Source organism: Aotus nancymaae, unplaced genomic scaffold (assembly GCF_030222135.1).
Source record: "Aotus nancymaae isolate 86718 unplaced genomic scaffold, 86718_ANA_hifiasm-v0.15.2.pri h1tg000067l, whole genome shotgun sequence".
NCBI lineage: Eukaryota > Metazoa > Chordata > Mammalia > Primates > Aotidae > Aotus > Aotus nancymaae.
Genome location: NW_026988482.1, coordinates 16,513,828 through 16,540,409, shown reverse-complemented (window position 1 = coordinate 16,540,409; position 26,582 = coordinate 16,513,828). Strand labels below are relative to the sequence as shown.

The window sequence follows — 26,582 nt, the reverse complement described above, 5'->3', positions numbered from 1 at the left end:
TTCACACTCTTCTCTGATAAACAAAGACCTTGACCTTGAGGCCAAGCCAAGTATCATCTTCAGTATGAGTATTTCCCCAATGACCCAAGAGTTCAGTGACTTAGTCTCTCATCTTCTATCATTTTTATGGTCTCTATCTACTTAGCACACATCCCATATATATTTTCTATTTAAGGATATAGTCTATCTTCCCAATTAGATTTTAAATCTTATGAAAACACAAGTCCTAGGCCAGGTGCAGTGGCTCACACCTGTAATCCCAGCACTTTGGGAGGCTGAGGTGGGCGCATCATGAGGTCAGGAGTTCTAGACCAGCCTGGCCAACATGGTGAAACCCCATCTCTACTAAAAATAGAGTGAGCAGAGATCATGCCATTGCACTCCAGCCTGGGTGATAGAGCAAGACTCTGTCTCAAAAAAAATTTTAAAAAGAAAACAGAAGTCCTATTTTATTTCCATATTTATATTCAATTCCTAAACTAATACTAGAAGCTTACTCTCCCCACCCCCCTCTATACATACATATATATATATATATTCCTTTGCTGAGGCTGGAGTGCAGTGGCATGATCATAGCTCACTGCAGCTTCAGACTCCTGGGCTCAAGCAATCCTCCCACTTCCACCTCTTGAGTAGATGGGACTACAGGTATACACTACCACCCTTGGCTAATTTTTGTGGAGACAGAGTCTCTCTCTGTTGCCCAGGCTGGTCTTCAACTCCTAGGCTCAAGCAATCCTCTCACCTTGGCTTCCCAAAGTGCTGGGATTACAGGAGTGAGCCACCATGCCCAGCCATAACAAGTAATTAGTAGTTTCTAATGATGGTTAGGTTTTTTGCTTTGATATCGTCACCATGATCATAAAAGATCTGGGGTACTCTTTAAACCTAATTTAGGTTGCAATTAAATAATGAAGCTGTTAAAATATGAGAGAACACTTCCATCAAATTTAATCCTAGTATATGTTACATTAATGTATCTGTGTATACATTTACCAGCATATACACAGAATCATAATTATACATGGTTGTTGCTCTATGTTGATGTACTATGGTTCAGTTTTCAAAGGCAAATGTTATAGTGCATTCCAGGACACCCGTGTTCACAGGAGCAGTTCCTTGAAACTATATTTGGATGTGCAAGCTATTAAAAGCTTCTTGTACTGAGTGACCTTTCAGGCAGAATGTAGATTGAATGCTCATACTACTGCTGCCTGTTGCTGAGTGGAAGACAGCAGAAAATTTGGATTCAAACATTTATTGGTTTTTGTTTTGCTTTGTTTTATTTCCTTTTGCCTTAAGAAGATGAACAGTGAAACCACAACCCTGATATCCTTGAAGGAGGCAATGAAAAGGTTGCTGAAGGGTATAGTAAGGGAGCAAGCATGGGTCTGCTATTCTGGGAAGATGGGCAAGAGAAGAATGAAAAATAGAAATGAACAAAGAACTACAGAAATTCTCATTAGAATTCTGTCTCTATGGCTGGGCACGGTGGCTCACGCCTGTAATCCTAGCACTTTGGGAGGCTGAGGTGGGCAGACCACAAGGTCAAGAGATCAAGACCATCCTGGCCAACATGGTAAAATCCTGTCTCTACCAAAAATACAAAAATTAGCTGGGCATGGTGGTGGGTGCCTGTAGTTCCAGCTACTTGGGAGGCTGAGGCAGGAGAATTGCTTGAACCCGGGAGGTGGAGGTTGCAGTGAGCCAAGATCGTGCCACTGCACTCTAGCCTGGTGACAGAGCAAGACTCCGTCTAAAAAAAAAAAAATGCCAGCCTCAATGGCTCACACCTGTAATCCCAGCACTTTGGGAGGCTGAGGCAGGCAGATCACCTGAGGTCAGGAGTTTGAGACCAGCCTGACCAACATGGAGAAACCCCATCTCTACTGAAAATACAAAATTAGCCAGGCTTGGTGGTGCATGCCTGTAATCCCAGCTACGCGGGAAGCTGAGGCAGGAGAATCACTTGAACCCGAGAGGCGGAGGTTACAGTGAGCCAAAATTGCACCATTGCACTCCAGCCTGGCAGCAAGACTGAAACTTGTCTCAAAAAGAAGAATTATGTCTCTATCACAGTGGTTTAAGTTTTCCGGGCCCAAATCTATGTAAATTAATAATAAAGAAAAGTCTGCTCCCAGGTGCTGTAACTCCATTCAACGTATGCATGTGCTAAATCTTAGATTTACAAACATAAGTAAAACGTGGTTTCTGCCCTCAAGGAGCTCACAACCTGTAGGAAAGAGAAAAGTTTCAAAGATATTTACAATTGAATGTGATTGACCTTACAATGGTGATGCTCCTAAAGGACTATAGAACATGAAGGGAGGATCAATTTTGCCTTTGACACTAGAAAAAGGAACTCTTCATATAGTGTCATTTAAGCTGGATCTTTTTCTTTTTGAGATGGAGTCTCGCTCTTGTTGCCCAGGCTGGAGTGCAATAGCGTGATCTCAGCTCACTGCAACCTCCGCCTCCCAGGTTCAATCGATTCTCCCGAGTAGCTGGAATTACAGGCATGCACCACCTGGCCAATTTTTGTATTTTTAGTAGAGATGGGGTTTCTTCATGTTAGTCAGGTTGGTCTCAAACCCTCAGGTTATCTGCCTGCCTCGACCTCCCAAAGCTGGGATTACAGGCGTGAGCCACCGCACTCAGCTTAAGCTGGATCTTAAAGTACAAGTAGGAGCTTATGAGGCAGAAAAATATGGGAAGGAATTCTAGGCTGAGGAAACAGAGCATATAAGCCATATGTAAGCTTGGAATTGCATAATGTACTCAGGTAGTAACTAGATGTCTCATGTAATTGATGACTAGGATGGGTGAGGGACCGGCAGAAGACAGGAGCAAAGGGTAAGGGCCCTTGTGTTTCCTGCTGAGGAGATCCAGTTTGGCTCTAAGTATATCACTGGGCAAGTCAGGATGGCATAAACCATTTATAATCAGTTGAGTTACAGGATCAGAATTGTGATTTAGAAGAATGTGTCTGGAGGATGGATTGGAAATTGAAAACATGGGTCCAGTTAGGCTACTGTAATCTTAGGTCCTAGTGAAAGATGATGAGAAACTCATTTAGTGGAGATGGAGAGGCAGGAATGGGTTAGAGAGACATAAAAGGGGAAGAAAAAACAGTTGAGAATTATTCTGAGATTTCTAGTTCAAGCAGCTGGATAGATGGTGAGGTCATTAATGGAACTAAGGAACTAGCAGTAAAACAAATAAACAACAACAAAAAAAAAACAGGCTGCGTTCAGATTTGCATGTTGGTTTAGATTTATTTGGACTGGCCAGGGACTGTCCTTTGGTGAGAGGATTCCAAAGAACTGCTGCAATTGTAAAATTTTATACTGATTGACAAGCTAGAGTTCATCTCTGAGGTTCAAGCCACAGATGACTTATAAGCAATATACTCTTAAAGGTCTGAAAGTTAATACAAATGGTATACCAAATGACTTTTTTTTTTTTTTTTTGAGACGGAGTCTTGCTGGCTGGAGTGCAGTGGCACGATCTCGGCTCACTGCAACCTCTGCCTCCCAGGTTCAAGCAATTCTCCTGCCTGAGTAGCTGGGACTACAGGCACGCGCCACCACGCCTAGCTAATTTTTGTATTTTTAGTAGAGACAGGGTTTCACCATGTTGGCCGGGATGGTCTCGATCTCTTGACCTTGTGATTCACCCACCTCAGCCTCCCAAAGTGCTGGGATTACAGGCATGAGCCACTGCACCTGGCTGACTTTTTTTTTTTGACACAGGGTCTCACTGTGTTGCCCAAGCTGAATGCAGTGGCATGATCACAGCTCACTGCAGCCTTGACCTCCTGGGCTCAAGTAATTCTCTTACCTCAGCCTCCCCAGTAGCTGGGACCACAAGTGCACATACCACCACACTAGGCTAATTTTTAAATTTTTTGTAGAGATGATGTCTCACTGTGTTGCCCAAGCTGGTCTCAAACTCCTGGACTGAAGTGATTCACCCACCTGAGAGTCCCAAAATGCTAGGATTATAGGTGTAAGCCACGGCACCCAGCTCAAATAACATGGGTTTGACTTGTAGACAGAAGTAGCTGGCATATGAGGTCACACAGGCTTATATTCCTACGAAGTGAACATTTTATAGTGAGTCTTGTCTATGTGTAAAGCAGTGACAACATTCCTTCATAGTAATTTCTGAAGATGGGGGTGGTATTAGTAGGTTAAGCTTAGGAGAGTTGAGGTTTGGTAGCTCCATCTTGATGGAGATGCACAAAACACAGTTGAAAATACAGGTCTAGGCCAGGTGCTGTGACTCACGCCTGTAATCCCAGCACTTTGGGAGGCCAAGGCAGGCGGATCACCTGAGATCGGGAGTTTGAGACAAGCCTGGCCAACATGGAGAAATCCCATCTCTATTAAAAATACAAAAATCAGCCATGTGTGGTGGTGGGCACCTGTAATCCCAGCTACTCAGGAGACTGAGGCAAGAGAATTTCTTGAACCCAGGAGATAGAGGTTGCAGTGAGCCGAGATCACACCACTGCACCCCAGCCTGGGAGATACAGTGAAACTCTGTCTTAAAAGAAAAAAAAGGAAAAGAAAAGAAAAAAGAAAATACAGGTCTAAAGCTTAGAAGAAACCTAATACCTGAAGGTGAATTAGCCTTGGGAGAAATTCAGGACCAAGAATAAAAGATGATCAAGAATAGAATGCTGGGCAACCGCAAAGGTATTCAGGTCACTGGGGACATGGAAACTCAGAGAACTAGCATGTGTGTTTACACATCACTGCCTTCATAAAGACAACGTAGGTGGCTTAGGCAAGTGAGTTGTGTTGCTACAGTCTTTGTGGTTAATTAGACATAATTCTGGTGCCACAGCACCCTCTGATGATCACAGCTGTTCAGAGCTACTCGAATCCCCATTTTGGGTTACAGAATTCAGCATCTCATTCACATCAAAGATGTCAATCATACAAGAAATCTTTTATTACAGTGTAAGACCTTTGCTGGGTATTGGGGGACAGGCATAAAGGTATCTAAGAAATAGTCTCTACTGGGCATGGCAGCTCATGCCTGTAACCCCAGCACTTTGGGAGGCCGAGGCAGGCAGATCGCCTGAGGTTGGGAGTTCAAGACCAGCCTGACCAACATGGTGAAACCTGGTCTCTACCAAAAATACAAAAATTAGCTGAGCGTGGAGGTGGGCGCCTGTAATCCCAGCTACTTGGGAGGCTGAGGCAGGAGAATCGCTTGAACCTGGGAGATGGAGGTTGCAGTAAGCTGAGATTGTGCTACTGCACTCCAGCCTGGGCAACAAGAGCGAAACTCCATCTCAGATGAGCGAGACTCATCTTTATTAAATAAATAAATAAATAGTCTCTGATTCCTTCCCTCCAAGAACTTACAGTTTAGTTCATGAAAGGCTAACCCTAATAGTAAAGCAGGAGGTGGGGAGATGGGTTCACAGAGGCGGTCCTTGTGAGCGAGAAGTAGGAAGGCAAGGAGATCTCAAGGTAAATGGGGATTCAAAAAGGCAGTGGATTTGAGCTGATCCTGGAAGAAAGGATAAGAGTTGGACAATTAGAATGGGGTAGAAAAAGTCACCTTATTATATACTGGTCTCAGCACTAGCTAACTTTATGACATTAGGTCTCAGTCTTCTTGAGACTCAATTTCTTTAATAGTAAAATGGTAAAAAGGACTGCTTTACTTTTTATGACTGTTGTGAAATGCTTACATAAAATATTCTTAAAAGTATAAAGAATAGTCAGGAGGCTGAGGCAGGAGAATTGCTTGAACCCAGGAGGCGGAGGTTGCGGTGAGCCGAGATTGCGCCATTGCACTCCAGCCTGGGTATCAAGAGCGAAACTCCGTCTCAAAAAAAAAAAGTATAAAGAATAGTCCAGGGATGGTGCCTCATGCCTGTAATCCCAGTACTTTGGGGAGGCCAAGTCAGGTGGATCGCTGGAGCCCAGGTGTTTGAGACCAGCCAAACATAGTAATATCCGATCTCTACAAAAAATATTTTTAAAAAATTAGCCAGGTGTGGTGGCACATAACTGTAGTCCCAGCTACTCAGGAGGCTGAGGTGGGAGGATCACTTGAGCCTGGGAGGTAGTGATTTTGCCACTGCACTCCAGTTTGGGTGACAGAGTGAGACTCTGTGTTAGAAAATAAATACATACATACATACATACATACATAAAGTATAAGGTATAATACAAGACATAGCAGGCAATTCAGGTAATTAGACAATTCAAAAGTTTGCAATATATGGAATGAAAGGACAAGGATGATGGCTAGAGTGAACAGCAAATGGGACCATTTGTTGAAACTTTCAAATTCAAATAGCTACCCATTTTCCTTTCATAGTTTAAAGTAAAAGTCAAAAAAAAGCTATCCAAATTTGGTAGTGGTTGTAAATAACGTATTAGAGCCTTAGCTTAAAGCAAAACCTTAGTTTTGTCCTGTAACCTATTTGATTCTGTTATCCTACAGAGTAGACCACAAACTCCAAGCGTTAGAAGCACAGTTCAAAGAACTAGACTTCACCAAGGATAACCTGATGCAGAAATTTCAACATCATAGGAAGACTCTGGCAAGCCAAGCAGCTCAAGATGAGATGTGGACAGCAGTTCTGGCACTCAAGTGAGTATCTGTTGAGAAATCAATGGAATTCTGTGACTTTGTGAGAGCTTCCAGTGGTCATTCCAAAACTGAATTTTTTAGTATGTTTCCAACAGCAGACTATAAAGCAACTACATTTTCATAGGTTCATTTATTTTTCAAAAAAGATTAGTTTGAGCACCTCTTCATATGCCAGGCACTGTAGCAGATATCTCATCACAGAGTCTCTTGCTTGCCAAAGCCTTATTTGCATTATTTCTTTTCTTTTTTTTTTTTTTGAGACAGAGTCTTGCTTTGTTCCCCAGGCTGGAATGCAGTGGCGCAATCTTGGCTCACTGCAACTTCCACCTCCTGGGTTCAAGTGATTCTCCTACCTCAGCCTCCCAAGTAGCTGCAATTACAAGCATGCATCACCATACACAGCTAATTTTTGTATTTTTAGTGGACATGGGGTTTTACTATGTTGGCCAGGCTGATCTCAAACTCCTGACCTAAGGTGATCCACCAACCTTGACCTCCCAAAGTGCTGGGATTTACAGGAGTGAGCCACTGTGCCCAGCCTATTTGCATTAATTCTAAAGTAAGTATTGGCTGGGCATGATGGCTCATGCCTTTAATCCTGGCACTCTGGGAAACTGAGGTGACAGGATTACTTGAGCTCAGAAGTTTGAGCACAGCCTGGGCAACAAAGTGAGACCCCTATCTCTTAAAAAAAATGGTAAGTATTTGAATTTGAATTCTAAGGTAAATATTTTCTAAATTACAACAGATGGTTCTCCTACTGGGTTAATATTGAATTATTCTAAAAGAATTTATTTTTTCTTTCTACATAAAATATTTGACTGCTTAAGAAGCTCTCCATATTTTTTGTAGGTTCACTTCAATGGAATTGAATATTGTATACAGCTATGTCATTGAAGTACTTATCCGCTTGCATACTCGTGTGCTTGAGAAGCTGCCAGATCTGGTGAGAGGTCTTCCAACCTTAGCCTCTGTCCTCAGACGAAAAGTTAAGAACAAGCGCATTAGAGTTGTATGGGAGTCCATTCTGGAGGAGTGTGGACTGCAAGAAGGAGACATCGCAGCACTTTGTACCTTCTTTATTGCACATGGTAACAAGGCAGAACACTATGCTGCTAAAGTGAGACAGATGTACATCAGGGACATCACGTTTCTCATTACTAACATGGTAAAGAATCAGTCTCTGCTGGACAGTTTGCTGAGGGCTGTGCAGGTAATTGAGAAGGGGAAAGCAGTTAAGACCCCTGAAGAGCAAAAGTCATCCCTCAAAGAGTTGATACCATCCGTCAAAAACTAATCTATCATCCTATGACCCAGTAATTCCACCTCTAGTAATTTATCTTGCAAATGGCAAAAATATACACAATTTATTATAGTCTTATTTTTATAGCAAAGAGAGGATGTTAAATAAATTATGACAAATTAACACAATAGATAATTTCTTTGTAGCCCTATAAAAGAATGAAGAAGCTCTTTGTGTAATGATATGAAGTTATCACCAAATGTAGTGTTCTTTTCAAATATTTATTTCCAATATATATTGCTAAGTGGTGCAAAACCAAATATATACATGTGTGTGTGTGCATGTGTGTGTGTGTGCGTGTGTGTGTGTGTGTGTGTGTGTGTATATATATATAAAGCATATGAGTTTATATATCCATAAACTTCTTCTGCAGAGATAGACAAGAAAGTGATAATATTAATTGTCAGGAAAGAAAACTAAGAGGCTAGGGGTTCAAAGATAAGAGGAAGTCTTTTCACTGCTAATCCATTTTGCACATTTTAATTTTGAACCATGTGAATATATTACATATTTAAAAAATAAACAAGGCTGGGCATGGTGGCTCAAGCCTGTAATCCAAGCACTTTGGGAGGCCAAGGTAGGAGGATCACTTGAGCTCAGGAGTTTGAGACCAGCCTGGGCAACATAGTGATAGCAATAGGAGGCAGGTAAATTCCTAGGTAGACAGGGATGGGTCCCTAGTGAAATTCAACCTTCAAGCAAGGACAGTCTAAAGCCTGAAAACCAAGCTATGAGTTCCAGATAAATCCATGAACCCGACTGAGAGCTCCCATTCTTGTTTGGCACTCTCTCCTGATTGGTCCTTCTCCTTCACCTATTTTACACATAACTTCCCTTCCCCGATTGGTCCTCTACACTATTGTGCCTATTACTGAATGGTGCTTTTTCAAGTATACCCACAGACCAATCAGCATTCACTTCCCCATTTCTAGCCCATAACAACCTATAGACTCAGGCTCGTGGCCAGCAACCCACCTTCAGACCCTCTCTCACCGTCAAGAGCCTTCCTATCGCTCAATAAAATCTACTCTGCCTTACTCACTCTCCAGTGTCCACGTACCTCATTTTTGTCAGTCGTGGGACAAGAACTCAGAACTCATTGAACTATAAGAGTAAAAGAGCTGTAACAATAGTGAGACCTTGTCTCTATTTTCATAAATTAAAACAAAAACACCTAAAATATACATCATGAGGTACTATAAAATATATATTGATGTGTATTTGTTCTCTAATGAAGTACCATAGTTATTTATACTGGAAAGGAAATTCTTACATCTTGACCATTTATTTATAATATTTACTGAATACCAAATGCCATGTACTAGGTGCTGTGGCTAACAGAAACATTAAAAATGTGTGAATCCTGCCCTCAAGGTAAGGATTAAGTGCCAATGCTTTATGTGGGAGGTACAAATTCAGGACAGCCAGAGTGAAGAAAGTTGGAAGGAAGTTAGGTAGAGAAGGATTTGAAGTAATACATGGTGATGTGTTACCTTGCTGGCCCCTCCTTGAAAATGAGCCACAAGAGACACATCAGTTGTTCAGCAGGTACCCTCACTCAGTCTTGTCTGTTTCCACACTGGAGAAACCATCCTTGGAAGGAAGAAGAAAAGGGAATTTAAGTATCGTGCTCACTCAGTCCACTGGTTTCAATTGGCACAAGTTACTCCATGGGGAGTGACCCTTCCCATAATTCCAGCATGTATCATCCAGACCCTCCCAGCAGGCACTGAGAAGCCAGCTCCTGCATTGTTCCTAAGTGGCAGGAGAAGCCAGAGACTCCAGAAATGCAACTGGTAAGCCCCACACAGAGCAGGTGATTTTGGGTACAGAAAGCAAACAAGGCCAAGGAAATCCGAGGAAGTACATGAAATATATCCCTTATACAAGACATAAGCACCTGAAGATTGAAATCAAAATATAGAAGTTAAATAGTAAAACTGCAATAAAAATCATTATCACTAGGCAATATATGATTAGGGGAATTTAGAAAAGGGGCATCACTGGGTGGTGGGGCAAATACTCTCTGGAGGAAGTGCATTAAATTGATGTTTGAAGTAGGCACAGCCACAAAGCAACCCATTTAGGATGAACTGGGAAAGCAATGTAATGAAAGCAAGCATTTGGATGACAGAAAACAAAGCATAGCTGCATGTTTAAAAGAATAATGGGAGATTCTGGCTGGACGCAGTGGCTCATGCCTATAATCCCAGCACTTTGGGAGGCTGAGGCAGGCGGATCACCTGAGGTCGGGAGTTCAAGACCAGCCTGACCAACATGGAGAAACCTTGTCTCTACTAAAAATACAAAATTAGCCAGGCGTGGTGGTGCATACCTGTAATCCTAGCTACTCAGGAGGCTGAGGCAGGAGAATTGCTTGAACCCAGGAGGCGGAGGTTGTGGTAAGCTGAGATCGTGCCATTGCACTCCGGCCTGGGCAACAAGAGCGAAACTCCATCTCAAAAAAAAAAAAAAGAAAGAAAAATGGAAGACTCCATGGGAAAAGCAGGTTGTGGGCATATTAGGAACCCTGAAGTCTGGGTGCAGTGGCTTACACCTGTACTCCCAGCACTTTGGGAGGCCAAGGTGGGTGGATCATCTGAGGTAAGGAATTTAAGACCAGCATGGCAAACATAGTGAAACCCCATCTCTACTAAAAATACAAAAATTTGCCAGGTGTGGTATTACAAAGCATGTGGTATTACAGGGCATGCGCCTGTAATTGCAGCAGTAGGAGGCTGAGGCATGAAAATTGCTCGAACCCAGAAGGTGGAGGATGCAGTGAGCTGAGATCACACCACTGCACTCCAGCCTGGATGACAAAAATGAGACTCGGTCTCAAACAAACAAACAAACAAACAAACAAACAAAATAAGCCTGAAATTCCAAGCTAAGGGATTGATACTTAAGACAACTGGATGACAGTCCCAGGTTTCCTTTTTTTTTGAGACAGGGTCTTGCTCTGTTGCCCAGGCTGGAGTGCAGTGGCACCACCACCGCTCACTGCAGCCTTGACCTCCTAGGCTCAAGTGATCCTCCTACCTCAGACACCAGAGTAGCTGAGAGTACAAGTGTGAGCCACCACACCCAGTTAATTATTTTATTTTTTGTAGAGACAAGGTCTCATTATGTTGCTCAGGCTGGACTCAAACTCCTGGGCTCAAGTCATCTTCCCACCTTGGCCTCCTAAAGTGCTGGGATTATAGGTGTGAGCTATCACAGATAACAGGCTTCTGAATCCACATCGAAATAAAAGCTCCCAAAGATTTCTACCAAGGACCCATGTCTCCTTGTTTTTCTCAACCTGGAAACCACTCCTCTAACCCAACCTGAATGCTCTCAGCAATCTCAGAAGAACTTAAAGGCGGTTTTCATGCCCAGTGATTTTCTTTTCTCTTTCTTCATACTAATTTAATATTCTCTCAAAAAAATGCAGTTCTGGAGCTGGGTGCAGTGTTACAAGCCTCTAGATCCAGCTACTCCAGAGGCTGAGGTGAAAGACTCCCTCAGCCTGGACAAAATAGTAAGATCCTACTTCTTTTATTTATTTATTTTTTGAGACGAAAGTTTTGCTCTGTCCCCTAGGCTGGAGTGCAATGGCATAATCTCGGCTCACTGCAGCCTCTGCCTCCCAGGTTTAAGCCATTCTCCTGCCTCAGCCTCCTGAGTAGCTGGGATTGCAGGCGCTTGCCACCACGCCTGGCTAATTTTTATATTTTTAGTAGGGATGGGGAGTGAGGTTTCACCATGTTGGCTAGGCTGGTCTCGAACTCCTGACTTCAAGCTATCACCTGCCTCAGCCTCCCAAAGTGCTGGGATTACAGTAGGCGTGAACCACCGTGCCTGGCCTTTTTTTTTTTTTACACTTGATCTTAGGCAAAAGGCTGAGAAGCGATGGCCTTTTTTTTTTTTTTTGAAATAAGTCTCACCTTTTTTTTTTTTTGAGACGAGTCTCACTTTATCCCCCAGGCAGGAGTGCAGCAGGGCGATCTTGGCTCACTCCTACCTCCGCCTCCTGGGTTTAAATGATGTGAGACCCCAATTCTAAAACAAAAGGAAAAAAAAACCTCAGGCCCCAGCAGCCCAACTCTAAAACAAAACATGAAAACCTTAGGCGAGGGTCTTAAGTATAGGGATCACATTCCTTATGTATTTCCCCTCATTTTCATGGCCAAATTCCGCTTTTTTCTTAGAACTCAATCCGTAGAATCAGTTACCAATTCAAAAGGTTAATGCCAAGACATAAAAACGTACTTCGACATGTATAAAATGTGAAATTCTATTCTTGTTAACCTCCCTTGTACCTTTGTAGAATTTTGATTGTTGAAACTTAATAAACTATATATTACATAAATGATGCCCGTGAATAACATCTAAGCTCTAGGACTGAGACAGCTTTGATGTTTGTTGCTCAAGCCAAACGGCCTGAGGCCCTTAGAAGGGAAGGCAATTCTTTTTTTTTTTGAGTCTCGCTCTGTCGCCCAGGCTACAGTGCAATGGCGCGATCTCAGGTCACTGCAACCTCCATACAAGCGATTCTCCTGCGTTAGCCTCTTGAGTAGCTGGGACTACTGGCGCAAGCCACCACGCCCAGTTAATCTTTGTATTTTTAGTAGAGACGGTGTTTCACCATGTTGGCCAGGATGGTCTCGATCTCTTGACCTCCTAATCCGCCTGCCTTGGCCTCCCAAAGTGCTGAGACTACAAGCGTGCACCACCGCACCCAGCCGGGAAGGCAATTCTGAAATAACCTACTCTGGGCTGCAGACTTTAAGTGGCTGGGCCATACGGAAGGAAGTATAAGTGTCTCTTAAATTGTCCCAGGTTTGTGAATTCTCTGACAATATTTCTTGGAGATGCTGCTTTAAGAATTTTGGAAAGAGACCTAAGGTGCTTCGTTACAAATCAATAGAATTAAAAAGGTACTCACAAGGGTACTGAGGGAAGAATTAGAAAAACAGTTTGGCTATTTTTTTTTTTAAGACGGAGTCTCGCTCTTGTCGCTCAGGCTGGATGGAGTACAGTGGCGTGATCTCGGCTGGCTGCAACCTTCGCCTCCAGGGGTTCAAGCGATTTTCGTGCCTCAGCCTCCCAAGTAGCTGGAACTACAGGTGCACACCACCACACCCGGCTAATTTTTGTATTTTTAGTAGAGACTGGGTTTCGTCATGTTGGTCAGGCTGGTCTCGAACTCCTGACCTCAGGTGATGCACCTTGTTTGGCTGTTGAATTTGGCTTGAGGTTTCCCATTTTCTACCCAGAAACCAAGAAACCAGGGGTGTCTGAAGCCTCCGGGAGCAGAAATCTCAGGGAAAGGTCGGGCCCCACCCCGGCTGCACTAGGAGGAGCTGCGACGCTAAGGCGGGAGCGTCTCCGGGCTGGGAGGACGGGCGGGGCGGGCGGCCGGCAGACACCGGAGGTCCCGCCCAGGGAGCGTCGCCCTCGGGCATTTCTCTGAGTGTGAAGTATTATTTTGGCGGGCGGTTGTGACGTCACGAGCCCATGTCCGGTGGCTGCTGCTCTACTGCAGCTAATTGGGTCTTTGGCTGAGTAACAGGGTCAGGGGCGCGGAGCTCTGGGAAAGTGCGCAAGGCGCCCGAAAGCTGAACGCTGGAGTCACTCGTCGCCCCCGCAGCTGCAGTAAAGTGGAAGTCCTGCTGCAGCCGGAGCCCGGGGTTTCTCCTGGAGCCGCGTCCTGGGGCCGGGCTGCCCCGAGCTGAGCGGAGCATCCTCACCAGGTGAGGGGAGGAGGGGACTTGGCGCGTTCCACTCGCTGCACCCGGAGCTGCAGCCAGCGGTGTTCAGGCCTCGGAGCAGCCAGGCTCCTCTGACGAAAACCTGCATTTATTTGCTCGCCGGACGTTTGCCCTAAAAATGGACAAAGACACAGCCCTCCAGGGTATTCTTGTTTGCCGGACCCACAGAGCGCCTTTTTGCTTCAAGACGTATTTGATGTTCCTGTTCTCCGCATTCTGATACGCTGTTGGGCATAATATTGGAACACAAAACTGTGCATTTGCTCTCTGTGGTTGGCCGAAAATAGGATTCTTTTTCTTGCAGGTGTCGTTAATAGACTTTATTAACATATAAAAATGGCTGTACCCAAAGCCGCCGTCCCTTCGCTGTCTGAGTGCCAATGCGGGATCTGCATGGAAATCCTCTTCGAGCCCGTCACCCTCCCGTGTAACCACACGCTCTGTAAACCGTGCTTCCAGTCGACTGTCGAAAAGGCAAGCTTATGCTGTCCCTTCTGTCGTCGCCGCGTATCTTCGTGGACTCGGTACCACACCCGAAGAAATTCCCTTGTCAACATGGAACTGTGGACGGTAATTCAAAAACACTATGCAAGGGAGTGCAAGCTTAGAGCCGCTGGGCAAGAATCAGAGGAAGTCGGTGAGTAAACCCCGGCGTGTTTATTGGCTAAAAACCGCAAATCTTTAAAAAAGTGAATCGTCACTTCTCCATTTAAAAAGTAAAAACACAAAAAAACCCGACTAGTATTTGTCTAAATAGTTCTCAGAGGTTTGGGGGTTTATGGGCCCCCAAATGTCGATGGATTAAAGTCAAGGGCAAGATTTTGACCATTGTCACAACCCCTACGTTGTCTTCGATTGGTGTTTGTTGTGTTAAAAATTAAAGAATTGCCCGTTTAGATCCTTTTTTTTTTGAGTCAGGGCCTCGCTCTGTCGCCCACGTTGGAGTGCAGTGAAGTGATCTCGGGTCCCTGCAACCTCTGCCTGCAGAGTAGCTGGGATTAACAGGCGCGCACCATCGTGCCCCGGTAATTTTTGTATTTTAGTAGAGACAGTTTCACCATGTTAGGCAAGCTGGTCTCGAACTCCTGACCTCAAAGTGATCCGCCCGCACTGACCTCCCAAAGTGCTAGAATTACAGGACTGAGCCACTGCACCCGGCCTCTGATTTACTTATGTATATACATCTCCATTCATTTAATTTTTTATTCTCCTAATCATGCAACTAGCCTAAAATCGCCTTTTATCACTACACCCAGTGGACTCGGGAGCCTCGAACTGGAACCCTTGACTCTAGCAGCTTGCCTCCACCAATGTGAGTAATAAGCCTTGCAGTGGTTCCTGCCTGGGCTTAGAATATGGTGTCTGTGCTCTCTCGTGTACAAGCCTTTTTTATTTTATTTTTATTTTTGTCACCGTTATATGTGTACATGCCTTTTAAACATTTATTGTGGTAAGAAAAAAAAACGCAGAAATTGCCATTTTAAACATTTTTAAATAATAGTTTAAAAAAAAAAAACAGCTTTATTGAGATACGTACCATACAGTTCACCTACTAAAAGTGTGCGATTTGGCCAGGTACAGTGGTTTACAGCTGTAATCCCAGAGCTTTGGGAGGTGGGAGGGTCGCTTGAACCCAGGAATCGAGACCAGTCTGGGTAACATAAATTCAATAAAATGTTTAAAAGTGTGAATTTAATGGTTTTTGGTATATTGCATTATTAATTTTTAAAATATTGTCCAAAGTATATATAACAGACTTTGACATTTTAACCATTTTTAAGTACCATTCAATAGCATTAAATACATTCACAATGTAACCATCACCACTGTTTCCAAAACTTTTTCATTACCCCAGATAAACTGTAACCACAAAGCACTGACTCCCCATCCCACCTCTCCGCCTAGCCCCCGGCGCCTTCTATTCCACTTTCTATATCTAAGAATTTGGCAATTCTAGATATTTCATATAAGTGGACTCATACAATATGGGATCTTGTGTGTCTAGCTTATTTCACTTAGCATGTTTCTGAGGTTCATGCACAGTGTGGCATGGATCAGGACTTCATTTTTTCGGGCTGAATAATGATTTGTTTTATGAATATACTTGTTACATTTTGTTTATCCATTGGGTGGACATTGTTTTTTTTTTCACCTTTTCGTTATTTGACTACTGCTAATACAAAAGATTTATGTACAAATATTTGTTTGAATACCTGTTTTTAGTTCTTTTGTCTATATATCTAAGAGTGGAATTGCTGGATCATATGGTAATTGTATGTTTAGCTTTCTGAGGAACTGCCAAATTTGTTTTCTGCAGTGGCTGTACCATTTTACATTTCAATTAGGAGGGTGTGAAGTTTCCAATTTCTTCACTTCCTCACCAACTCTTGTCATTTTCCATGCCATCCTACTACATATGAACTGGTATCTTACTCCGTATTTTACAAAATTGTGGTAAAATATAACAAGACTACCATTTTAACCATTTTAAAATGTTTTTATTTTTGGCTAGAAGGAAGGAAAATGTTAACTGTTTGTAATTGTATGGTTCATCGGCATTACCTGCCGATGGATACACTGTTGTGTATCCATCACCACTGTCCATCTCCTGAACATTTCAGTCCTCCCAAACTGAATTTCCATACCCAATAAACTCCCCATTTCTCCCCCATCTCCTGGCAACCACCATTCTCCTTTCCATTTCCGTGAACTCCACTGCTCTAGGTACATACCCTCATATAAGTGGAATTTTCGTAGGTGTTTGTCCTTTTGTGTCTGGCCTGTTTTACCTGGCATAATGTTTTCAGGGTTCATCCCTATCACACATGACAGGATTCCCTTCTTTTTTGAGGCTGAATACTATTCCAGTGCATGTATATGCTACATTAAAAGAAATCTGTTCATCTGCCAGTGGACACTTGGGGTGCTTCCACCTCTTGGCTATTAGAAATACTGCTGGTGTGAACATGGGTGTACAAATATCTGTTAAGGGGCCTGTTTTTTATTCTTTTGGGTATATACCTGGAAGTGGAATTTCTAGATCATATGGTAATTGTGTGTGTAATTGTTTTTGGAAACCACCATATGGTTTTCCACAGCAACTATACTGTTTTACATTCCCACCAACAGTGCACAGATATCCAATTTCTCTGCACCCTCGCCAACACTTGCTATTTTCTGGGTTTTGACAGTAGCCATCCTAATGGGTGTGAGGTGGTATCCCATTGTACTTTTTGTTTGCATGTCCCCAGTGACTAAAGATGGCAAGCATCTTTGCACGTGTTTATTGACCATTTGTATATCATCTTTGGAGAAATATGAAATATCTATTCAGATTCTTTGCTCATTCATTTTTTTGTTTGTTTCTATTTTTTTCCCCCAAACCTAGAAAAAGCCACAACTTTGCCTGTCATTTAATCAGGTTGTTTTTTTGAGTTGTGGGCATTCTTTGTACATTCTGGATATCAACCCCTTATCGGATATGATTTGCAAATAATTGTCTTTCATTCCGTGGGTTGTCTTTTCACTCTGCTGATTGTGTCCTTTGATTCATGGATGTTTGTAAGTTTGATGTAGTCCCATTTGTCTATTTTTGCTTTTGTTGCCTTTGTTTTTGCTGTTATATCAAAGAAATCATTGCCAATCCAGTGTCATGAAGCTTTCCCCCTGTGTTTTCTTCTAGGAGTTTTATAGTTTTAGGTCTTAAAATTTAGGTCTTTAATTTGTTATAGGTTAAGTTTTGTATATGGTGTAAGGTAAGGGTCTGACCTCATTGTTTTGCATGTGGATATCCAGTTTTCCCAACACAGTTTGTTGATAAGACAGTTGTAAAGTCTTTGTCTAGAGAGTCTGATGCCTGAACTTCCTCAGGGGTAGTTTCTGTTAATTTATTCTGTTTCTTTGTATGCCAGGAAGTATATGTGCATTTTTGTAGACAACCAGAAATTTGAATATTATAATGTGGTAATTCTAGAAATCAGAATTACCTGATTTGCAGTTACAGTTGAAATAATTCCCAAACTGTTTCTGTAAAGACTGTATTCCTTGTTGTGTATGGTCACAGAAGTCTCTTTGCTTTAACTTGTGTTCAGCTAGTGTTTTGTCAGAAATTTCCTTGAATGTCATTTGCTGAAAAACAAACAAGCAGTTCCCTCAGTCTTGATAGATTGACTGTGCCAAGGTTGTCCTTCAACACTTAGCCTAGGGATCCCTGTAATATAAGGGGTGCATTTGAATGACCTTTCCCAAGAAATTCCTCAGTTTTTGCTCCTGGGCCTTAGGTAGTCTATTACATGTGCAGACCATAATATTTTCCATGGGCTTCTGAGTGTCGTTAGTTTGGCTTACAGTGTTTTCTTCAAGCAGTGCCTCTGCATTTGTGGCCTGAGTTCTGAGTTTGGTGAAACAGATGAGTGCCTTCTGTCAGTCCTTCAGATAGCTCAGACAGGTTAGAAGAGACATACACGATAATTTATAAATAAGGTCTGCTCTGCTCCCTCCAAAACCAGGGACCAGTGTCCCAGTCCAGGAATGTGAGTTTCCCTCTACAAGACTGCTACCTTGCCAAGGAGGAGAGGTTGGTAGAGTGAGTATAAAATCCACAGAGCTTTCCTACTATTTCGAAGTTGCCCCTTTTTTTGGTTTACCATTTTCTTGGTTGCTGTAAACCTTGAGCTGTTTTCCAGAGTCCTGACAGTGTTGGTTCTGATGGTTACTGCTTGTTTTTCAATGTTTCTGTGGCGGCATAAGAACTTGGAGCTGCCTACTCAACCATTTTGCTAACATCATTCCACCAACCACCTCTTGAGTACTTACAACTAAAATTGCCATTGTTTTCAAGAGTGCCCTTATGTTTGAACTTCTCCACACTATTCTGCATAACATCATTTCCTTTGGGGAGGAGATCTGCTGAAGCTCTCAATTATTAGGGCCTACCTCTCCCGCTGGAAAAAATCTCAGAACCATTTCTCTGGAGCTGGAGGTGGATACAATGGATTATTTCTTCTCTCTTTAAGAATAGGGCACTGAGCAGGCACAGTAAGCTCTGGTCTTCTTGTCTCTTCTAGAACCGTCACTCTCTGAGTAAGCTGGGAGGAAGGTGATGGGTCCCCAGTATTCTCTATCTGCAACAAGTTGGATAAAGCCTCCACCTTGTAAGTGGAAACCGAATAGGGGAAGGGAACCCTCAGTATCTCGGCTCCACTTACCTGGAATTTAGCCTCTGCAAACCGGGCTAGAGGGTGTGAGAAGTCCCAGCAGTCTGCACCTGGGGCTGGGGGTGGAGATGGAAACTATAATCCGAGACTGGGAGCTGGGAGATAGGGAGTCCTGTCTTCTTAACCATACCTACTTGGAGTGTAGCTTCAGGCATACTGAGCTGAGTGAGAAGGGAGGAAGCAAATTGTGGCTCACATGCCACAGACTCACTTTTCTCACTGAGATTTAGTAGATTTTTGGAAATATTTCTTCATTTGCTTTATGCTCTTAGTACAGTTTCCAAAGACTCTATGGCTGATTTTTTTCTTTTTGAGACAGAGTCTTGCTCTGTCACCCAAGCTGGAGTGCAGTGGTGTGATCTTGGCTCACTGCAACCTCCACCTTCTGGGTTCAAGCCATCTCCTGCCTCAGCCTCCTGAGTATCTGGGATTACAGGCACGCGCCACCATACCCAGCTAATTTTTTGTATTTTTAGTAGAGACGGGGTTTCACCATGTTGACCATCAGGATGGTCTCGATCTCTTGACCTCGTGATCCACCCGCCTCGGCCTCCCAAAGCACTGGGATTACAGGCTTGAGCCACCGCGCCTGGCCCTTTTTTTTTTGAGACTGAGTCTCGCTCTGTCGCCAGGCTGGAATGCAGTGATGTGGGTCAAGAATTTGGGGGCAGCTTAGCTGGATGAGTCAAGCTCAGGATCTCTTATTAGGTTGCAATCATCTGAAAGTTTGACTGGGCCTAGATGATTTGCTTCCAAGATGACTCACTCATGACTAGCAACTTGGTACTGGCTGTTCATAGGAGGTCTCAGTTCCTTGCCCTGAAGTTCTCTCCGTAGAGCCGCTTACATGTCCTCACAACATGGCTGATAGCTTTCCCTAGAGGGAGTGATCCAAGAGAATAAGGCAAAAGCCACAGGATCTCTCATGACCTAGCCTCAGGAGTCACATGTTGTTTTTTTGGGTTTTTTCATTTGTTTGTTTCTGTTTTTGAGACAGGGTCTTGCTCTGGCACCCAAGCTGGAGTGCAGTGGTGTGATCTCTGCTCACTGCAACCTCCGCCTCCATGGTTCAAGTGATTCTTATCCCTCAGCCTCCTGAACAGCTAGGATTACAGGCACCCACCCCAACACCTGGCTAATTTTTGTATTTTTAGTAGAGACGAGGTTTTACCATGTTGTCCAAGGCTGGTCTCAAACTCTGGACCTCAAGTGATCTGTCCACCTCGGCTTCCCAAAGTGCTGGGATTACAGGCATGAACCACTGTGCCCAGCCACACATTGTTATTTACACAGTATCCTATTGGTTGCATAGGTCAGCCCTGCTCAGTGTGGGAAGGGAGTATGCAAAGGCATGCACAGTGGGTGGGGAGTTGGGGAGGGATAATATGGGGAGAAATGCCAGATATACGTGATGGGGAGGAAGGCAGCAAACCACATTGCCATGTATGTACCTATGCAACAATCTTGCATGTTCTTCACATGTACCCCAAAACCTAAAACGCAATAAAATATATATATATATATATATATATATATATATATATATATATATATATATATAAAAAAGGCACACATAGCAGGAGTTGAGGATCGCTAGAGACCATCTTGAAGGCTGACTACCACAGCTGGAGTGCAGTGGCTACCACAGCTGGAGTGCAGTGGCATGATCTCTGCTCACTGCAACCTCCGCCTCACGGATTCAAGCTATTCTTTTGCCTCAGCCTTCTGAGTAGCTGGGATTACAGGCATGCACCACCATACCTGGCTAATTTTGCATTTTTAGTAGAGACAGGGTTTCACCATGTTGGCCAGGCTGGTCTTGATCCTCTGACCTCAGGTGATCCACCTACCTCGGCCTCCCAAAGTGCTGGGATTACAGGCATGAGCCTCTGTGCCTGGCCATGAAATTATCTTTCACTGAGTTGGTGAAAACTCTGAGAGAAGCAACTTTTTTTTTTTTTTAGAGATGGGGTCTTGTTCTGTCACCCAGTCTGGAGTGTAGTGGCTACTTCTTTCTTTCTTTTTTTGAGATGGAGTCTTGCTCTATTGCCCAGGCTGGAGTGCAGTGGTTCGATGTCAGTTCGCAACCTCTCCTTCCTGGGTTCAAGCAATTCTCCTGCCTCAGCCTCCTGAGTAGCTGGGATTACAAGAATGTGCCACCATACCCAGAAAATTTTTTTGTATTTTTAGTAGAGACACAGTTTCACCATATTGGCCAGGTTGGTCTTGAACTTCTTACCTTATGATCCGCCTGCCCCAGCCTCCCAAAGTGCTCAGAATACAGGTGTGAGCCACTGTGCATGGCCCTTTCTTTTTCTTCTTTTTAAAGACAGGGTCTCACTCTATTGCCCAGGCTGGAGTGCAGTGGCATAATCTTGGCTCATTGCAACCTCTGTCTCCCGGGTTCCAGTGATCCTCTCACCTTAGCTTCCTGAGTAACTGGGACCACAGACGTGGGCCACTCGCCTGGCTAATTTTTGTAGAGACAGGGTTTGCCATATTGCCCAGGCTGGTCTTGAACTCCTGGGCTCAAGAAATCTGCCTGCTTTGGCCTCCCAAAGTGCTGAGATTACAGGTGTGAGACACCATATCCAGCCAAGAGCAAATTTTTAAGGAGATCTTTTTTTTTTTTTTTTGAGACAGGGTCTCGATCTGTCGCCCAGGCTAGAGTGCAGTGACACGATCTCAGCTCACTGCAACCTCCACCTCCTGGGTTCAAGTGATTCTCCTGCCTCAACCTCCTGTAGCTGGGATTATGGCGCCTGCCACTGCACCTGGCTAATTTTTGTATTTTTAGTAGAGACAGGCTAGGCAGGTATCAAACTCCTGACCTGGTGATCCACCCGCCCCGGCCTCCCAAAGTGCTTGGATTACAGGCATGAGCTACCATGCCTGGCCAGGAGATGACCTTTTTAAGGAGTTCAGTTTTGGGCATATAACCTTGAGATAACATGAAGTAGATAGTTAAATGTGTGTCCCTCTGTAAATTAGAAGAGAGATTGGGGCTGGAAATTTAAAAAAATGAATTATTAATGTGTAGAAGGAATTTAAAACTATGACACAAAATGAAATCACCAAGGGATTGAGGGAAGACAGATAAGACATCCAAGGACTGAATTCTGTGCCCCTTTACAGTAAGAACTGCAAAAAGGACTCAGAAGGAGTAGTCCATGAGGTCAGAAGAGAACCAAGAAAGGAGTGGTGTGACATAAAAGAGGAGAAAATGCTTCAAGAGAAGGGAAATAACAAAATCATCTATCATTTATGGGTGAAGTGAGATGATCCTGGAGGTCATTAGTGACCTTGATGGGAGTAGTGTTGGTGGTGTAATGGAGGTAAGATTCTGTTTGGAACTGGTTTAGAGAAAATGGGAGAAATGGAGAGGCTGTGGCAGAGACAATTACTGCTTTCCAGATATCCATGAGCTCCATGCATTTCCCAGTCCCTCTGACCACATCACTGGTTCTGGCCAATCTGAGCTACGAAGTATTTTTTATTTTAAAGTATTTAAGAGCTAGTACATGATCCTCCAGCCCTGTCTTCCCCTGTGAGGTGATGTGGAAGGCATATGTTCCGAATAGCTACTATAGGATGCTAGTGGCTTGGATTCCTGAATCACTGCTTGAAAGGGAGCTAGTCTGAATTGCTACCAGTCCCACAGTAGATTTTGTGTGATCAAAACATAGGTCTTTGGGGCTGGGCACGGTGGCTCATGGCTGTAATCCCAGCATTTTGGGAGGCCAGGGCTGAGGATCACCTGAGGTCAGGAGTTCGAGACCAGCCCGGCCAACATAGTGAAACCCCGTCTCTACTAAAAATACAAAAATTAGCGGGGTGTGGTGGCATGCCTTGGGAGGCTGAGGCAGAAGAATTGCTTGAACCCTGGAGGCTGAGGTTGCAGTAAGCCAAGATAGTGCTACTGCACTCCAGCCTGGGTGACAGAGTAAGAGTCCCATCTCAAAAAAAAAAAAAAGATCTTTGAGTATAAACCCTCTAGCATTTGGCATCCATTTGTTACACAGGATAGTCTAGCCTACCTAGTGCAAACTCCAAATATTATTTGCCATTTTGAGGGGGTTTGTTTGTTTTTTTATAAAGGGCAGTAGTAGCTAGTGAGGAATGTAAAGTTAAGGGGAAATTTGTTTTAACTTTGAAGAAAAAGAAACATACAGAAGAGTTCACAAATCATAAGTTTAGCTCAATGAATTATTACAAAGTAAACACCCCCAAGGGAGGGTGTTTTTTTTTGTTTTGTTTTGTTTTTTTGAAACCGGATCTCACTCCCTTCACTCAGGCTGGAGTACAGTGGTGTGATCACCACTCACTGCAGCCTGGATATCCTGGGCTCAGGAGATTCTCCCACCCCAGCCTCCTAAGTAGCTGAGACTATAGGTGCATGCCACCACGCCTGGCTAATCTTTTGTACTTTTTGTAGAGATGGGTTTCTGTCATGTTGCCTAAGCTAGTCTTAAACTGCTAGGCTCGAGCAGTTTGCCCACCTAGGCCTCCCAAAGTGCTAGGATGACAGGCATGAGCCACCAAGCCCTGCTGGGAAAGTGTTTTGAAGACAGAAGAAACATCAGCATATTGGTAATGGATAAGGGAGAAGGGGAAACTGATGAGGAGGAACAGCTGCTGAAGCCATGTGCCTGAGTAGGTGAAAGGGGCTGGGATCTGGTGTACACATGGAGGAGTTAGCCTCTGTGGAGCATGAACAGCTCATCTTTAGTAAGAAGAAGGGGCCAGGCACAGTGGTTCATGCCTGTAATTCCAGCACTTTGGGGTGCTGAGGCAGATGGATCACTTGAGGTCAGGAGTTTGAGACCAGCCTAACCAACATGGTGAAATCCTGTCTCTACTGAAAATATAAACATTATCTGGGCAAGGTGGCGGGTTAGTGTAATCCCAGCCTGGACTTCAGAGGGTGCAAGCCTCAAGCTTTGGCAGCTTCCATGTGGTGTTGAGCCTACGGGTGCACAGAAGTCAAGAATTGAGGCTTGGGAATCTCCACCTAGATTTCAGAGGATATATGGAAATGCCTGGATGTCCAGGCAGAAGTGGAGCCTGGACTGCAGGGTTGGGGCCCTCAGAGAGAACCTTTGCTAGGGCAGTGCAGAAGGGAAATGTTGAGTTGAAGCCCCCACATGGAATCCCTACTGGGGCACTGGCTACTGCATCTGTGAGAGGTGGGCCACTGTCCTCCAGCCCCAGAATGGTAGATCCACTGACAGCTTGCACCATGTTCCTGGAAAAGCTGCAGACACTCAATGTCAGCCCATGAAAGCAGCCAGGAGGGAGGGTGTACCCTGCAAAGCTACAGAGGTGGAGCTGCTCAAGACCATGAGAACCACCTCTTGCATCAGCCAAATCTTAAAGCTCCTTTGACCCCATGTCTCAGATCTGAGACATGGGGTCAAAGGAGCTTTAAGATTTGGCTGCCCTGCTGGATTTTGGACTTGCATGGAACCTTTAGCCCCTTCGTTTTGGCCCATTTCTCCCATTTGAAATGGGTATATTTAATCCAGTGCCTGTACCCCCATTGTATTTAAGAAGTAACTAACTTGCTTTTTGTTTTACAGGCTCATAGGTGGAAGGGACTGCCTTGTCTCAGATAAGACTTTGTACTGTGGACTTTGGAGTTAATGCTGAAGTGAGTTAAGACTTTGGGGAACTGTTGGGAAGGCATTATTGTTTTGAAATGTGAGGGCATGAGATTTGGGAGGGGCCAGGAGTGGAATGATATGGTTTAACTGTGTCCTCACCCAAATCTCATCTTGAATTGTAGCTCCCATAACTGCCACATGTTGTGGGAGTGACCCAGTGGGAGATAATTGAATCATGGAGGTGGTTCCCCAATGTGCTTTTCTCTTGCTAGTGAATAAGTCTCATGAAATCTAATGGTTTTATAAGGGGAAACCACTTTCATTTGGCTTCATTCTCTCTCTTGCCTGCCACCATGTAAGATGTGCCTTTTGCCTTCTGCCATAATTGTGAGGCCTCCCCAGCCATGTGGAACTGTGAGTCTATTAAACTTCCTTTTCTTTATAAATTACTCAGTCTTGGGTATGTCTTTATCAGCAATAAGAACATGCACTAATACACATGTAAACTTTGAAAGATGGCCAAGCATGGTAACTCATGCCTGTAATCTCAACACTTCGGGAGGACAAGATGGGAGGATCACTTGAGCCCAGGATTTCAAGACCAGCCTGGGCAAAAAAGCAAGACCTTGTTTCTACAAAAAATTTAAAAATTAGCCAGGCAAGTTTGTGGCAGGCCAGGTCTTTCTAACGGCTGAACAGGTAGGCCTTCATAACAAGTTTCAGCACTGAGTGGTTAAGTTAAATATTAAAAGCTGATAGAACCAGTGCCCTATACCAGGCTAGAATGTAACAAAAGCCCACAAACAGTAGCCTAGCCCTTTCCTAGGCCTTGAAGCATGACAAGATAACAAAGGAATTCTTAACAGGACCCATTTGGGATTAAACAAGTTTTATTGTGGGTCTTAAGGAACTCCCCAGACCTTCGCAAACAAGCTTTCTTGGGGACTAAAGGAACTCCCCAAAACTCTGCGATTTAGCAGGAGATAAGATAAGGGTAATCACCCTAGCACCTGGACCCATTTAGATTAAGTAAATTAATTGAGGCTCCAGAGGAAGGCCTTGAGGACTCAGATTTTAGATAGATTAGAAGAAGTCAATCACTTATGTCTTTAGATGAATACACACATACACATAGACATATAGCTTAGAAGATATACAAGCTCTGGAAACTTTGTGATTTTGAATTGGTCTTGTGATATTTTACAGGCCTTCTCGCTGTAGTCAGTTACAGCAATGAACTCCCTTCTTTCCCAGTTTATCTGCATCTCATTACTGGGCTGCAAGAATAAGCAACCCGACCTTCAGTTTGGTCCAGGAACAAATTGAGGTGTGCCTGCCTATAGTGACAGCTACTCAGGAGACTGAGACAGGAGGATCCCTTGAGCCCAGGAGTTTGAGGCTGCCGTGAGGTATGATTGCACCACTACACTCCAGCCTGGACAACATACCAAGGCCCCATTTCTAAATAATAAATAAACAAATAAACAATTTTGAAAGACAAAAGTATATAATGAGATTCTCAACCCCTAAAACTGATTTGATTTTCTAAACTTCAAATTCTGTTTTTTTCAACAAATATCTAATTTATTACAATAAGCTGTTTTATAAAACAAGATACAAAACCACATGCTTATTTTGCCTAATTCTTTTTCCAGTTCTTTTCTCAATGAATATATATTATTTTTATTTCTGCCTATTGCTACCAGGGACAGAGCCTGCTCTTTCAAATAGAAAATCTAATAGCAAAGCTGTTGCCTCTCTGTTTGGGTTAACAGCACCTTTTCCAAAGGCCTATTCACTCCTCCCCAGCCTCCTCCCTCTCTATGAGACCTTACCCATGGCTTGAATTTTCTTCTCACTGACAGCCCTCACATTCAAGTTCAGCTTTCTCTCACCTTAGCCAGCAGGTGCTACCGGGGTTCCCTCAGCACTGTCAGCCCTCAGGATCCTCTCCAAGCAAGTGACCAGCCAGAGCCTCTTAATTCTCAGTCGACAGGGTATCTAAACACCCTGAAAACCTTCTCCAGGCTTTCTGTTTATTCTTTCAATGCTTGCCTTTAGCTGGGAAGGGACATTCTCACAT

At 43.8% G+C, this 26,582-nt stretch overlaps 1 protein-coding gene, 1 long non-coding RNA gene and 1 pseudogene across 5 annotated transcripts; 2 read left to right on the top strand and 1 right to left on the bottom strand.

Annotated features, from left to right (window-relative positions):
- The window catches only part of LOC110569354 (potassium/sodium hyperpolarization-activated cyclic nucleotide-gated channel 4-like), a 191,999-nt pseudogene that overhangs the window by 139,377 nt on the left and 26,040 nt on the right, over window positions 1-26,582 (top strand).
- On the top strand, window positions 1,179-8,108 carry LOC105729787 (single-pass membrane and coiled-coil domain-containing protein 1). Its single transcript, XM_064366950.1, has 3 exons — window positions 1,179-1,355; window positions 6,472-6,621; window positions 7,474-8,108. The coding sequence occupies exons 1-3, from the start codon at window positions 1,306-1,308 to the stop codon at window positions 7,916-7,918; spliced, it is 645 nt and encodes a 214-aa protein (XP_064223020.1). The 5' UTR covers window positions 1,179-1,305; the 3' UTR covers window positions 7,919-8,108.
- On the bottom strand, window positions 3,628-26,582 carry LOC135270809 (uncharacterized). 4 transcript variants are annotated; one of them, XR_010338957.1, is made up of 5 exons: window positions 26,395-26,582; window positions 11,854-11,968; window positions 9,418-9,517; window positions 7,540-7,663; window positions 3,628-5,526 (listed from the first exon to the last, which is right to left on the bottom strand). It is a non-coding gene; the product is annotated as an uncharacterized LOC135270809 (long non-coding RNA). The 4 variants fall into 4 exon arrangements; XR_010338955.1 differs by having other exon boundaries at window positions 7,540-9,517; XR_010338956.1 differs by lacking the exon at window positions 26,395-26,582 and adding an exon at window positions 12,855-13,169 and having other exon boundaries at window positions 7,540-9,517.